At 38.0% G+C, this 16543-nt stretch overlaps 2 protein-coding genes across 2 annotated transcripts; one reads left to right on the top strand and one right to left on the bottom strand.

Moving 5' to 3' along the window:
* Nucleotides 1-2332: 2332 nt before the first annotated feature.
* Nucleotides 2333-5309, top strand: LOC133713849 (caffeic acid 3-O-methyltransferase). Its single transcript, XM_062139884.1, has 4 exons — nt 2333-3141; nt 4282-4592; nt 4677-4741; nt 4833-5309. The coding sequence occupies exons 1-4, from the start codon at nt 2723-2725 to the stop codon at nt 5133-5135; spliced, it is 1098 nt and encodes a 365-aa protein (XP_061995868.1). The 5' UTR covers nt 2333-2722; the 3' UTR covers nt 5136-5309.
* Nucleotides 5310-5419: 110 nt separating this feature from the next.
* LOC133713851 (protein DOWNY MILDEW RESISTANCE 6) lies at nt 5420-14263 on the bottom strand. The gene is made up of 4 exons (XM_062139886.1): nt 13944-14263; nt 13597-13844; nt 6194-6518; nt 5420-6089 (listed from the first exon to the last, which is right to left on the bottom strand). Exons 1-4 carry the CDS (start codon nt 14139-14141, stop codon nt 5844-5846), a joined length of 1017 nt encoding a protein of 338 aa, XP_061995870.1. The 5' UTR covers nt 14142-14263; the 3' UTR covers nt 5420-5843.
* Between the last annotated feature and the right edge of the window lie 2280 nt (nt 14264-16543).

The raw sequence follows: 16543 nt of genomic DNA, 5'->3' as shown, positions 1-16543 counted from the left end.
GTAAACCTCTCCACTGAGGAAACTTCACTGCGTGGCTTTTAACGTAGCCAACACGAAAAGAACAATCCAATATTAAACACAAGAGTTTACAGAACACAAGTAGTGTTGTTCATAACAAACACTTTCTCTTAGCAACAAATGCTAACTTGTTTTACAACCGTTCTAACTCTTAATTCAACATTCTAGACAATCAATCTTCAATCTTCCTTTCACTCAAGTGAATCACTGATCTTGAGAATGATTATGAATGATTATACAATATCACACATGAAACAAGTAAAGAGGGTTTTTAGAAAAACGATTTTAACCTAACAAGTAGTTCAATAGAAAACAGTTTATGCGGTCAAAAACCCCCAACGAAAACTTTTGTTTTAAAACCTTTTTATAAGGGAGAAAAACTCCCCCTCAATCAAATCTTTTCTTAATAATTAATTAAGATAAACATGGAAAGGTTTAAAACAGTTTTTTGAATATGCAATCGATATTTTCCTAAACAAGACTTCAAATTGATATGCATGTTAAACACCACTTTAATGCATAAGAGATTATTTATTTAATACAACGATATGCATATCAATTTAGAATTATACCAAATATGGAATGAATACACATTAAACTCAAGATCAGTGACTCGATTTGGCTTGATCTTTTCTTCAAGATCCGATCTTGTGATCTTTCTCTTTGTTTTTCTTGAAGCTCCGGTTTCCTTGTTGTAATGGGAAATCATTTGTTGAATGACAATGTGCCAATATACTTACAGAGTGGAGTGGAGTGGCTTGTTCATTCCATCATTTGTTTGGGCTTCATAATCCATTTGGGCTCATGCAGTAGGTTTAACAAGCTTAAGCTTTATGATAATTGTATATCCTCAATTCCTCGATCATCTTCATTGTGCAATTGTTCAAAATCAGATTGGTAAATCCAATTTTATAAGTTACAATCAAGCACGTCGAACTCAAATTAGTAGGATACAGATACTTGTGACTTTTTCAGGGAAGCTTTCTTCTTTCTCTAGTATTCTTCTTTGTACAGACAAATCCAAAAATGAAGGGGTTGGTGAGGAAGTTGGTAAAGGAAATAACCTATGGCAGTGCAATTTTCTCGAGCTTAATTATTTATATTTATGGGCAACCAAAGCTCAATTGCTTCCAGAAAAGTTGTGGGGTCTTATATGCACAACACTTTCTTCTGGTCACCAAAAGCTGCATATCAATCGTAGGTCTACATCTAGATCAAATATTAGGTGAGATGTTATCCCATTTTATTTGTCAATTCCCACCAACTAATTAATTAATTTTAGCCCACATAATCATTCAAAGGAGATTATATTGAAGTAAATAATAGGAGTGTAATTGATTTGAGCAAACAAATCGATCTTAGAGTTCAAAAGTACAAGTATTATTGGGCAAAATTTATTATAGAAACGAAGGAATTAGAACAAAAAAATAACGTTATAAAACCGCCGAGTACGATGAAATATAAGATTGAACAACTTTGTTTCAAACAATAGTGAAAATGAAAATCAAAACGAAATCGAGATGGTCTTGAAGGGTTTGTGAGCAGTTGAAGATTAAACCATGGAAGGTCAATGAATAATTTTCCAACTTGAATCCCCCATTTTTCTTCTGCTTATGAACCACGGCTTCTCTTGTATATTAATGTCCTAACTAATACGTACTTTATGTCAATTCTCAAAAGAGATTGTATCATTTTTTCCTTTGATAAATAGGAATATTATCCCCTGCATTGAATTTTAGGAGATATCATCTTGACTCAAACATTGAATTTTATCCCAACAAGGCATGAGAATAAGACTTCCTAAATATTTACTCTTCAGAATCAGATTAAGTGGAATGGAAGAAATGGCGACCATACTTGAATTAATAATTGATACATGTGAAAAAGAATGAAGTTTGCGTTTGAAGTAAACCAAATTAATTAGGTCTACTATAATGCGTCGTATGATGAATTTAGGTCCACTTGCTCACCAACTGATGTGAACTCTGAGCTCAACTTATTTAGGAGGTGATGACATTTGTCAAGTAAGAACAAAGTACTAGTTTACTTATAAGTTATATTTACTTAATTAAAAACTTCTTATCTTAATGAAACGTTCATTACGATAAGGACTAGTGTATGTTTGTGCTCTCAATATATATACAAATCTACAAGTTTGTGTAAATTAGTTAGTTACGTAAGAAGATTAGATAATTTGCTCATCCGTTTTAAACTAAAATGGTAATTGATATAATCAAATTTCTATTATTTTGAGCATATGCATGACAAGAAAGAATTGTCTTTCATTATTCACCGTGGATCTTCAATCAACTCGCTTTTCATACCCAAAGTGCTTTGCCAGCTTGCAATCATGCCGAAGTTATGCTAAAAGCACACATTATCTCGTAATTTTTGTAGATCAGTTACATATTTGGGATCAGTTACATATTGGGCCAGAATAGTATGACATTGTTTATTCTGTATAGGATTAAACTTCAAGTATTTGGCAAGTAGGGTGAAAATATGATGGACATGTGGTCGACACTTTTGAGTTTTGGTGTATGCAAGCACATCAAATATGGTGGTGGGTGAGCCAAAACCACCATATATAACACCCCCAATTAGTGTTGTCATGACTCATATCCACAATTAACCCCACTACTCCGTCCTCTAGCTCTTACATATTCGTTCTTCTTCATCAACTTCACACTCCACCAACCCCAAAATGGGTTCAACCGGCGAGACTCAGATGACTCCGACCCAAGTCTCCGACGAGGAAGCCAACCTCTTCGCCATGCAACTCGCCAGCGCCTCCGTCCTCCCCATGGTTCTCAAAGCCGCCATTGAGCTCGACCTCTTGGAGATCATGGCCAAGGCCGGACCCGGTGCGTTCCTATCCCCTAATGACCTAGCCTCTCAGCTTCCGACCAAGAACCCCGAAGCTCCAGTCATGCTCGACCGGATGCTTCGCCTTCTGGCCAGCTACTCCATTCTAACCTACTCCTTGCGTACACTTCCGGACGGCAAAGTTGAGAGGCTCTACGGTTTGGGACCTGTGTGTAAATTCTTGACCAAGAACGAAGATGGTGTCTCCATTGCTGCTCTCTGCCTCATGAACCAAGACAAGGTCCTCGTCGAGAGCTGGTAATTAATCACTTAATTAATTCATTAACCATGTTAAATTGATTATTCTCTTCGTTCTTCCCTCTTCTTAGTTTTGCTCTGGTTTTGTTTCCTTGTGGATAATCTATTGAAATTTGGAAATACTATCTGGTTTTTTGACTTTTGAGGGTGATTGAGATTATACAAATAGACGACACATGGTTCACACTGAAACATAAAAAGGTTATATGAGTGGTGGTGGCCTGTTGATCATATATTCACACCTCCGACGATGGAGACTTGGGAACCACCACTTCCCCTACCACTCGAGTCGAGTGTTCTGGATTCGATCTTTTTAAGCCAAAGTTTTTACCAGTTTTATAAATTCTGAAGCAGATAAGAAATTTTACAGAATTATGTGTGGGCACCTCATTTTGTTAGGTTTTGATAGAAATTTCATCTCCAATGAAATGGTCAATTTTCATGTGTAAGAGATACAATGCTTTCATCCGTCAGTTTTGATATCTCTTATAACTATTATTTTATTTCAATTACACTCATGTAAACATTACACAACCAATTGCATCAAAGTAAAATTTAATATCAAATATTTCTGTTAAACTAATATAGTATTTGACCTATCGGTTGAAAAAAAGATTCAGCAAAATGTCAATTGGCAACCTAAATTGTCAAATTTTCATTTGACATTTAGAGTTCTAACATTTCTATTGGAGATGTTCTTAGCTTAATCTTAACTCAATTTTTTGAATTTTTCTGTTATTTTAGACTAAGTATAGAGAATTGGTTTGTTGAGTACATTTTCTTATTAAATGATTTTTCAAATGTCGCCATTTACCTATTTTAGGATTCAAGCTTTATTAAACTAAAAAAAAAAAAAAAACTGACATTTTAATGGAACGATATATTAATTAATTGTGTTGAAAATCTTTCTACTAGTCAATATCATCATAACGAGTTGGTATTGGCCCAAAAAGAAAAACGTAAGCCGTGAAATACGGGCCAGATGCCTTAAGTATTGCTTGTAGGCTTGTAGCTTTAACGCTTATAACCCACGTGGCAAGAGGTCCATAAAGAGAAGTGTTCGAGTAAGTGACAGGTCGTTTCTTGTTGTTATGGTTTTGGATGTGTGTGTGACATGAGTTTCTCTCCATGATTGTGAAGGTATCATCTAAAGGATGCAGTTCTTGATGGTGGGATTCCATTTAACAAGGCCTATGGAATGACTGCTTTTGATTACCATGGAACTGACCCTAGATTCAACAAGGTCTTCAACAAGGGAATGGCTGACCACTCCACCATTACCATGAAGAAAATCCTTGAGACTTACAAAGGCTTTGAGGGCCTCACATCCATCGTTGATGTCGGAGGCGGCACCGGAGCTGTTGTTAACATGATCGTTTCTAAGTACCCTTCGATCAAGGGCATCAACTTTGACTTGCCTCATGTTATCGAAGATGCTCCTCAATATCCTGGTATACTATATGTGCATCATCACATTTTCTTAAAACAAAGAACATAGTTCTTTTTGAAATTTAACTCGTGGGTTATAAACGCAGGTGTGCAACATGTTGGAGGGGACATGTTTGTAAGTGTACCGAAAGGAGATGCAATTTTCATGAAGGTGAGTTGGGCATTATAAGACTAGCTCAACTAGCTTGTTATTTGAGCCTGATTTTGGATATACTAATGTTTGTGTTATTGTGATCTTACAGTGGATATGTCACGACTGGAGTGACGAGCACTGCTTGAAATTCTTGAAGAACTGCTATGCAGCGCTTCCAGACGATGGGAAAGTGATTCTTGGTGAGTGCATTCTGCCTGTAGCACCAGACACTAGCCTCGCCACCAAGGGAGTCGTCCATATCGACGTGATCATGTTGGCTCACAACCCCGGTGGCAAAGAGAGGACGGAGCAGGAGTTTGAAGCCCTGGCTAAGGGGTCTGGATTTCAAGGCATTCGAGTAGCATGTAATGCTTTCAACACCTATGTCATCGAGTTTCTTAAGAAGATCTGAGTACTAGCTACTTAATTGGCTTAGTTGGATTTTGTATGCTGTCATACGCTTACTTTAAAGTTGGTATTTGAGCTGGTGTGCTGATCTATCTTCCAGCATGTGGAACATACACCATATGTACATTTTAATTGCACAAAGAAGAAATAAGAAACTGGTTTTGGCTTTGCTTTTTAATTAGCAATAACATATTTCAAATTTGGATTCCTGTAACTAAATTTGTTGTGTCCAGAAACATGGATAAAAAGAAGGGCAAACTGCATTGAGATTCACTAGTCTGATTCATGTCAACAAAATAAGAAAGCTAGACATCCACATTTTTATTCAGAACCCTAATGATCAAAGGGTTAAACTCTTTGTTCTTGTTGAACACAAAAGCAATGGCGGTAAGTTCAAGTTCGACCAAGAAAAACAACAATTGGATACAGGAAATTATTGAACATATAGATATAACATAAGAGATTATAGTACTTCTAAACAGTAGTTCTAGCCCTGTGGCTCGGCATGTTGCACTCAACAACCCAAACACATGAAGCACTGCCATCATTGATCCATCATTCCACCAAATCACACTAGCACTCCTCCATGTCACGCTGAGCCCTAATCAGATCCGCAACAAGAAAAAAAGACTTGGACAGCAAGGGAAACTTGAAGAGGCTAAGACACATTAATGATGATCGTAATGAGACATGCGTGTCCAGCTGCAGCTAGCTACTGGTTCTTGAAGAGTTCCAAACAATGCTCTTGGTCCAAGTTCCTAGTCCAAAACTTCTTGTAATACTCGGTGTAAGTGTAGCCCCGATAAACAGGTGCAGATCCATCCTCTGTAAGAGTCTTTGCCGGGCTAATCAGTGCATCGTCCTGTGGACACAGAAATGAGGCTACCGAAAGCCTTGCCTTATCAGTGTTTGTAATGGCACGGTGCCACACACTCTTGTAAATCCCATTACTTAGAGCCTGCAAAAAATGATGTGACCTTAAGCAATAGTTCAATCTAAACCAAACTTAGATCACAAGTAACAAACATACTCCTAAGCCAATGACCATTTGGTCTAGGTTACCTGTAACTGGTCACCGATGTTAATGACGAAGGCATTCGGGTGGGGATTGACAGCAACCCATTTGCCGTCTTTGAGCACTTGAAGCCCACAAACGCCGAGGTCTTGGAGCAGAATGGTTAGTGCATTTGGGTCAGTGTGTCCCGGCAGCCCATAAGTGAGCTCTGGTTCAGGACATGGTGGGTAAAAGTTCACAGCCATGTGTTGCCCTTGCTCACCCATTATGTTCTTTATGTAATGCTTCTCCAGGCCCAAGCTCTCTGATATTAACTCCTCTAATCTGTACCCAAGTTCTCGAACTTCTTTACAGTAGCCGCTCACAATGTCCCTAAAACAACCCAAAAATATTTAATTTGCAAGTATATAAAAACTATAAGAAATTTCCACTATCCGGTGTGGGAGAGTGTATCTACAGAATGTGAGTGGTTATGCATTTTTTTTTCTGTTATATATAATTTTACTTGTTTTGCCATTCTAATTAAATTTGGTTTCCATAGTGTTATAAATGATATTTATGGGTAAAAAATGCTCCCCCTAAACCCTAGCCGTCTCAGCTTTGGGCTAGGGGTGGGTTCGCGGAACCGAAAACCGAAAAAAATCGAGCCGAAAGCTGAACCGAAGCGGAAAGAAACCGAACCGAACTAAACCAAACCGGTTCGGTTTGGTTTTCGGTTTTAGGGGTTCAGGAACCGAACCGAACCGAAAAAACCGAACTTACTAAAAACGACGTCGTTTTTGTTATATGGATCAGAAAACCCTAATGTCGCGATATAAATAGTTTATCGCAGCCTCACTTTTCACTTCGGTTCCTCTTTCAGACTCTTCTAGTTTAGGCTCTCTTCCTCTATCACGGAGGCACATCACACCAGATCAGACACCGATCAAGGCCGCCAAACCTTGCCATATGGATGTTGTCGTCACCAGCGTTATCAACTACATCATCTGGTGATGGGTTCGTCAACACCGTCCACAATCGGTTATGGATTCAGACCATTCTCGGCCGACGCTTTATTCGAGTATAGGCCCGGCAAGATCAGAAGAGTCTTCGGCTTCCCCAATGAACATCTTCGCACAAAGGTACCATCTTATTGAAATTTAATCTGGACCCATTTACAAATTTGATGTTATTTCTCAACTGGGTGAATACCCATTTCTTCTCTTCATCAATCCTCGTAGTTTTCTCGTCGTTGTCAAGAACACGAGATCGCGCCAAGGAGTGGAAGGTCGTCAGTTCTCTCCTAGATGAAGGTGAGACATCAAGAACATCCTTGGCGCTGGTACGTTTTTACTTTCTATGGTTTATTTGCTTATTGTTTGGTTAAACATAGGCCCAAAGTTTGGGTCTTTATGATCGATTAGTGCTACTGATTTGTAAATTCATGCACTGTATTCCTACTTTACCATGTGGGTTTTGAATTTTGAGTCTTTTTCTTCTTGATCTATGGATTTACATTATTATGTGGTGATTATTTGCAACTGATGATATTATTTTGTGGGTTGTTGATAATGGTAGAGAAGATGGAGCTGCTGGGATTGTTAATGATGGGAGAAAGAAGGTCATGGACATGAAGGTGGAGAATCTAGTGAGGCCCAAATCAATTCTCAGCCAATTGTTGCAAATCAAATAAACAATAAGGCTGAAACTAAGCCTCAAGATAGTGTCCAGGTATTGCCTGTTAGCCTCATATTGTTGGGTTTGAGTTGTTTTGGTGACTGGAGACTGGAGAGGGCATTAAATCATAGTAACTATTTATGTGCATCTATTTATTCAAATGTACTACAGGTACTATATGGTTGCTTGAGTTTTGTCATTTGATTATGACATCATTAGTTGATCTTTTGATGTTTGTGATCACCAATCGGGGATATCTAAGATATGTTCTTGAGGAATGATGATAATATAATTGCTTATAGTTAATTTAGTTAACTATGGTTTATGTATTTTGCGATTTTCACATCTAGTTTCTCTAATTTGAATGACCTATAGGGAAGTGAAGCAGATGAACCTGAACTGTCGGTGTGGATTGCAAAAAATCAATTGGATCCTAACTGTGGAAAAGTTGTGGTATCACAGTTGCATATGGCTTGGCCGATTCTCTTAGCAAGGCTAATGCAATTATTACAGAGGTAGTTTTGTTTCTTGGAACTATGCTATTCAATCTATTTGTTTGAACAATTATGAGGACAAGTTTGACGATAGGTAGCAAGAATTTGACTAAAGAATATTGATGATGATATGCCCTGTTGTTTTTCTTATTTGCAGATTACACAAATAAGTAGCAAGCTTTTTGCTATAGAATTTGGGCTGTGATGTAGAACACTGCAGGAAGGGGTTTGCTTTTATGTGATACAAATATGCAGTTGAGGGCTTGAGGCACAGAAAGCAGTTGAGTGGCTTGATGGTATGCTAATCTATTTATTATCATTACTTTATTTTTTTCTCTTTTAAAAACTATGTCACTAGTTTTAGTTTTGCTAACTAGAGCTTGCCATTTGTACTTTTCAGGAAGAGTTGTTGATGGTCGCGAAATAACAGTGGAGTTTGCAAAATTTAGTGAATCTGAACAAAATTATAGATTAAAGAGATAATGAACTTGTTATGTGGCTCCAATGGCCTTTCTTAACTTGGATTTTATTTTTTTGGCTCCAATGGCCTTGATTTCTAGTTTCCAATGTAATTTGCTGTAAGTAGAAAGAATGAACTTGATGTGTGGCTCACAGCCTCACTTCTACTAAAAATCTATAATATAATTAACTGATTCACGAAGAAAAAAAAAAATCGAAGTCTGACCGAACCGAACCGGTCGGTTTTCAGTTTCAGACTGGAAAAAGTGAAAAACCGAACCAAAAGTAAGATCGGTTCGGTTTTCGGTTTTGGCTTAAAACCGAACCGAATAAAACCGAACCCACCCCTACTTTGGGCACTATAATCGGCGTTCGGCGCCGATTTTAAACAAAGTGGTCTTCTTCGCCTCTCGCTGCATCTCTGTAGCTATCCATGGTCAGCCTTGGTCATCAGGCATCCAACCCATTTCAACGCCTCACAGTTTGGACGTTGAATCTTGTTTACCGGAAAGGAATCATTGTTTGAGCGAGTTCCCAGTGGCTGGGGGTTTTGCTACATTGGGATGGAGGAGCTGTCCACATCAGGCCAGACTCAAGGATGATGGGCTCTGGCCTGAGCGATCCTGGGCAACGGGAAAGCAGATCACTGCTTCTAGGAGAGGCGGCGTCAATATTTGGAGATCTAGATGGAGGTTACTGGAGTTGGAGTGGGCGGTGGCTTCAAACATAGATGCCCTTGTTTCTGCCATCTTTCAACAAGCAATCTATAAACGCCGAGTCAGAATGGTTTCGTGGTCGCAAACCCGACCTATCCAGCCCGTTAACAAACCGCAATTCCAACTTTGCATAGGTGGAGATGTGCAGGTCCTCATTTAGTCTGCAATCAGCAAGGGTGTGGCAGTGGGGGTGCCCAAATGGTTTTAGTGGCCCAAGGCAGTTTGGGTGCTGAAATCATATGGGCTTCTGTGCCCAAAACTAATAGAAATACTTATTGGATTTGGGTCGTTTTATAGGCCACACTGATGGACTCTGTTTTTTCAGGGTTTCATATTTGGGATCCGTGAGGATCGACTTAGCTAATCACACTTATGTTCTATATTTATGTAGTTGGTCTATGTACTATGTGTACTTTTCATAGTGTGATAGGCTTGCTACGAATAAGTGGGCGCTAATGTTCAATGAGTTGACCTATTCCTATGTACCACCGTGGTATTACCACAACTTCTTGTTTGTCTAATGTATATCTACATGATGGTATTGGAAGGGTATGTAATGGTCATTCTGGCTTGAGATAAATGAAGATCGTTTTGATTTTGATTCAAAAAAATAAATAAAAGATATTTATGTAAAAAAAAAAATTGTTTTAACTGACAAATTCTCCTCTCTTAAATATAACTAGTCACATATTCCACAAAAAAAAAAAGTGAAAAGAAAAAACGCTCTCTAACCTAGACGTGCTTGGTCAGTCCATGACGAAAGTAATGCCTTGTCGGCGGTTCCCCTTCATGGCAGGCTACGTGGTGGTGCATTTGGTGTCCAGATCGTGTGGAGATCCAGCCGGGGTAGGGCGGCGTCGATTAAGAGGCAGGTGAGTATGGTTGTTGTCAATCTTCCTAAGATCGTAGCGTGGACGGCAATGGGTGAGGAAGCCGAGTGGTGATGAGTGGGTGGTGGCGAGGTTGGGCTCTAATATACTCGAATCCAATCGGAGTGTTTAGATTTGGGGTGGGTTGTTTGAAGTCGCACGGGGGAAGGGGTTGGTTGAGAGGGGCAGCACTTCTTGCCTGCACGTTGTGGGGGAGTGGAGGAACGACCAACTCGGTGCCAAGTAGGAGGTGGTGGGCTTGTTGCCGGGAATGGGATGGACAGGATCTGCCATGCGAAACGGAGGCGCAGTGACATCGGCAGATTGCTATTCCGTCTCAGGCTTGATGGATTATGGGCTTGGGGTTTGGCTTTGGGCCCAAACTTATTTACTTTTATGTTTTATTATTTTTTATCTTTAGTTAGATGTAGCTTTATGCCTGTAATAAGTCCCTATCATTTTTTGGTACGGCGATGTGGGTTCTGTCCCAGATTGCACATTCATTGTGCCTTGTCTGACCTAGCGAGGCAGCGAGCTGTTTACTTGATCAAATGAACGCAACCTCCTAGTGACAGGATGAAATGGAGTGTCATCGGATTTATTTCTGTGCGGCAACATAGTGGGAAAGCTGTGCTACTTGTAATGATGCTTCTTCGTGATAGAGTTATATTTCTGTTATGTCATCGCTTTGTTAAAGCAAATGGAGTAGCTAGTCGTGCACTCTTTGCTAGTTAATGCATGTTAGAATACATATATTTTGTGAAGACTCCTGGCATTATTTTCGTGATGTTCTCTTTATGCTTACTGTAATACGGGGTTTAGGCTTTATGTCCCCCTCTTGTATTCTGCACTTTCATTAATCAAGACTTGAGGGCAGCCGCACCAGCCAATTTCAAAATTATATATATATATATATATATATATATATATATATATATATATATATATATATATAACTAGTCTGCAATCACATGCTCTGCATGTATAAAAAAATATATATATATTTGTTGTAAAAAAAATTTTAAAAAATGAGAAAGTTATTGCAGATAGTGGGTAGTTATCTACAGAAGAAATAGATTCAATGGATAGTTTATTCATGGAGTTGGATGGAGTTGGTAGTTTTCCCACGTATTTATCTATTTCCTTTTTTTTTCTTTTCTTATTTGTCTGTTTCTCATGTAATTTGACTATACTATCCCTATGTATTATTTTATGAGTATTAAAGTTTATTAATATTTCAAGGTTATTTTGGTACAATTTTTCAGTTTTGAATAATAAAGACTCTTCTCCTAATAATAATATAGATACTAGAACAAAACACACCCAATAATTAATTAAATATATGTAAAAAAAAATTCAAAAGAAGGAAAGAGTTATTACGGATAATGGGAAGTTTTGTCATGGGTGAAATGCACATAGTGGGTGACTGAAAAATTACATGCAGAGGTGATATATTGTTTTTAATTTTAATTTTGTTATTTACCTTCTTACCCCTTAATTATTAAATATAATTTTAAATTAATATATGTTGCAAGGACTTTGACTAACAAAACTTCTTCCCTTAAAAATAGTATAGATAAATAAAAACGTGACCATAATGGACATTATTGAATCTTCTAAAAAGTCTTGTTTCATTAAAAAAATAAAAAGATTTTTCCTTTTCCAAATAAAAATTCTCGTGGATCATGATTCATGACATTAGTTGGTATTAATAACGACAAAATAAAATTATTTAAAAAAAAAAGGTCTGTTTAATTTAATAAAAGTCAAATATTTTGGTCTAATTTAATTAATTTAGAAGACAAAACAAAAGAAAACAAATTTGACCCAAGGAAAATAATGTACTAAACGATTCCTTCATTTCCTTGATACGACACGTGCAGTGCACATGGTGGGAGATGGGCGGTGATTGTCCACTTATGGGATCACGTTAGCTTTTAAAGTCTTAACTACCATGGGCCAAACGGGCTTACGTTAACCATGGACCACCGAATTTACGCCCCAACTAATCAATCACCAACCACCCGATCCCACCCCCTCCCCCCCGATGACGTCAACACGGACACAATCTGCCTACGTCAGCAGGATCCCAAATCGAGTAAAAAAAAAATCCTATCCTAAATTAAAGCCCGAAATTTCGGCTGTGATCGACCGCTTTAGCAACGGGAAGGTGGCGCCATCACCGTTCATTATGAATAAGATATTTTAAAGCGGTGGGTCCGGCGTCTATTAAACCTTTGTCTATAATAGAGGGACACCGACGTGCAATCACGGCCGTTGATTGGGTCCCGAAAACGTGACGAACCCTAAAGATTCCGACCGAGTCAACCTGGACACGTAATTGTCCTAACTATTATAAGTGTGACTGCTATTTTAATACAAAGAATTATTACAAGTGTCGTGGTGTTTAAGAATTTTGTTTTACTCTATGCTTGTTTTACTCTACCCAACCTAATATCAATTATCAAGGGCAATAAGCTTTGAGATGTATAGTATCGTGTGGCTCTGGTTGGCGGTGCATGGGGTTCTTCTGTGGTCCGCACTAACATCAGAACCGGAAAAACCAATCATAGCGAAGCAACTTTTTGAAGCTCGAAAGGGTACGGATTAGGTTGTTTAAACATATAAAAGGGCTCTCGATACATGTCTGAAAAACCCTAGCCAGGTATAAGCACCTGAACCTCAAAAGTTAAAGTAAGGCTACATATAGATATGAATCTTTCAACTTGCATGAACAGAAGGATCTAATAGCTTCATTCTATAATGTCTCACTTTTAAATTTTAGTGAAGAATTGAGATCTGAGAATGTCTCTGAACTACTATTATAATGTAGAATAAGAAGGTCAGAGAAACCCTAAAAAAAGCTTTCTGAATAACCTAGAAAGATACTTTTAAAATATTTTAAAAGTAATACAATATAGTAATCAGACTATCAGAGAAGCATGTCATATCACGTAAAGAGTTACTATTTACGTGATATTTTATTATAAGACTATTTATAATGGTTATATCATGAATCTAGTGTTTTATAACTCTGAAGGCAAAACCTTTATATAACTTAAAAGAGAAAACCTTAATGTTTTTGTTATGTTTATACTCAACAATATGTATGGATATTATAATGGAAATCAACGTGGCAGACAGTAGCAGTACCACCGCTTTTGCCTGATCATTAAGCACCAGAAAACCGCCATGGCAGGGTAGCTTGAGAGGGGAGGGGGGGGGGGGGGGAGGGGATGGAGAAGAAAGAACGTACTTGAAGGTAGGAGGATTGGAGGGCCACTCAGGAGCGTACTTATCAAGAGGATGACAGTGGAGCCGAAGATAGTCTCTCCAATTATGAACCGTCTCCTTTTTCACATTAAAACTGGTAGAAAGTCTCATCGTTTTCGACGGATCATCTGAGTACAGCTTCATCTTTTCCTCCAGAGAGAGCTCGAAGAACTCGTTGGCAACCCCTAACATTTTTTCCACTGCTTCCATTGAAACTCCATGATTGATTACCTATAAACAAACCACAAAAAGTTAAGCTACACATGTGTAATAATATCACAAAGACTATCTAGTAAATGACAAGAGGGTTTGATTGTATTGTTTCTTTACCTGGAAAAAGCCATAGTACTTGCACGCATCGCCAATTTGCTGAACAGTTTGAGCTCTGTCCTGAGAATCCAAGTCAATTACCGGAATGTTTTCGCAGACTGAGACTTCAGACAAGCGGGGCCTCTCTGATTCCGGTCTAACATAACTTTCCGGCAGGTTTGTGTATCGGATTCCGGAGGACAAGACTTTTGTATCCATCTCTTATATGTTTTGGGGATAAAAAAAAAAGGATTTGGGGGGTTGATATAGAGACTAAGACAGCAAACAAAAATGTGCGAGTTTTTATTCGCAAAAGCAAGTTCGAGGAAGTGGTAAGATACTACCAAGTACCATAGCACATGGTATTTATAATATGACATTAAAGGGGTGGGGGTGATCAAGATTTTAAATATCTGCGATATTTTCGATATCTCTTTTTTTCGACGAACCGATATATCTAGGGGGTAAATATATTATCTTTTACCGTTTCTGTGAAATTTCTCCGACATCGTCAAATATCCCCGATATATTAGATATTTGTGATATATCCCCGATAAAGTGAAGAAATATCTGTAAAATTTGAGGTAAAAATAAAAAATAACTCAGTAATTCTCTAAATGAAAATCTGTGTGAAGAGAGATCTCCTAAAGCCAAATCTGAGTGAGGAGAAATCCCTTCAAGGTGAATCTAGGTGAGTAGAAAATCCCCTCAATGCGAATCTAGGTGAGGAAAAAAATCCCCTCAAGACGAATCTAGGTGAGGAGAAATACCCTCAAGGCGATTTTGGGTGAGAAGTAATTCTCTAAAAATCTAAATGCAAATCTGTGTGAGGAGAGATTTGGTACTGTGTAGTCTGTGACTATGTCTGTAACTCTGTATGTAGTTTGTAACTCTGTAGTTGAATAATAGAAAAAAGATAAAGCCATAAAGGTTCAATTATTCAAATGAGGCCAAATGACATTGCAGAAGGAAGTCAATGAACCATATATGGGAGAACAGTTGGTCATGGTGCTCAAGAGAAGACCCGATATGGAAGGAGGACTAGAGGTGCAACCGATGATCAAAGTACCCCATTTGATGTTTCTTCAATTGCATTAAGTTTTGACTCTATCAGTTTAGGCACAGAGCGCAGTGAGATCTCAAATGAATCTCATGAAGGCAACAATCAATTTGGTTATGATGCTTATGGATATAATCAATATGGAGAAGTATATGATCAGTCAACCAGTTGAGTTCATCCTTATTATCCCCTTATAGGGGAAACGGTCGGCAACTCTAAAGAGATCTATAACTATCATGTTCATCACTACAATTCGCACTATATGGGTCATATGTCTTGGTCTGATTATTACATTTTTGTAGACCAGCGGGCGGCTTTTCAACCACCTAGAGTCTCTTTTTGGATGTAGATGAAGTTGACATTCATATGTATTTATATGTAGTTCTAAATTTCTAATAAATTGATTTTTTTTCAAAAACGACATTTTGTTACCCTGTATCCCCGATATTTCCGATATCTCCCTTTTTCAAAGTACCGATACATATAAAGATACCGATATTTAAAACCTTGAGGGTGACAAGTCAAAGATTTTTAATTCACTTCTATACTTAAGCATTGAGGGTAATCCTTATGTTCTACATCTAATTAGACCTTCATTATTTCCTAGGGTAGCTACTACACTTAATTATATTTTAATAGCAAGTCTTTTTCTTTTACTTGAATTAAACCAAGTCTTTTCTTATAATTTTTTTGAGTGAGATCCATATATGATCACGTTTAGTAGTAATTGTTATTACTTCGGTGCATGTAGCTATTATAACCAGAGGGGCAAAACCCTAACATGCACCGTAGATATATGTGTGTGTGAAGTAACGTGACACACAGACTAGTTTCCAGGATTCCCAAGATCCAAACCCCCTTTTCACCACACCAAAAAAAAAAAAAAAAAAATTCCAAACCCCAATATAAGGTCGGTGATTGTTCCACAACCAGTAGCGATGGAAGCCTTTGTTACCTTTTCCACATAGCTAGGGCCTAGGGTCACTGTGCTTAGTCTCGCTCTCGCTCTCCTTCGATATGTGTCGCAATATTATCCCAGATAAAGATGAAAGCTGTGTTCGAATGCGTTTATGCCCTAGAGTGAAGGAAACGCAACGCTTTATATGGTTAAGAACACTCTGAAAGCTAAAGGGGGAATGAATGATGTGAATCGATTCACTGTATATTAACCACTCAACACGATAATTCGTTTTCCATTAGCTGGGATTGGTAAGTGACTCAGTATACGTATAGGTTATCAATACGCATTGATCTTCCTCCCCATTGATGTTGAGAATATTTTTGCGTGTGCATTTATGTGTGCATTTAGTATGCCTGTGCTTTTATAAGACAAGTTGGGCTATGCGGTGATATGAGAATAAGTAGTTGTTAAGTAAAACGGCTGTGTTTGGTAAACTAGATTGTCAAGAATGCTTATAGTAGTGAGGCTAGTGGCAAAGTGTTTTACTTAACTTGAAACTAAAAGTGTTATAATAATGAGTTGCATCCATAAGTTAGGTTGAGTGGACTTCAGTTTTGTTTTGTTTTGTTTTTTTTTATTAAAATATTAAAATAAACTTAC

Source organism: Rosa rugosa, chromosome 6, assembly GCF_958449725.1.
Source record: "Rosa rugosa chromosome 6, drRosRugo1.1, whole genome shotgun sequence".
NCBI lineage: Eukaryota > Viridiplantae > Streptophyta > Magnoliopsida > Rosales > Rosaceae > Rosa > Rosa rugosa.
Note: the sequence above shows the minus strand (reverse complement) of the source record. Positions and strands in the feature narration are given on the sequence as shown.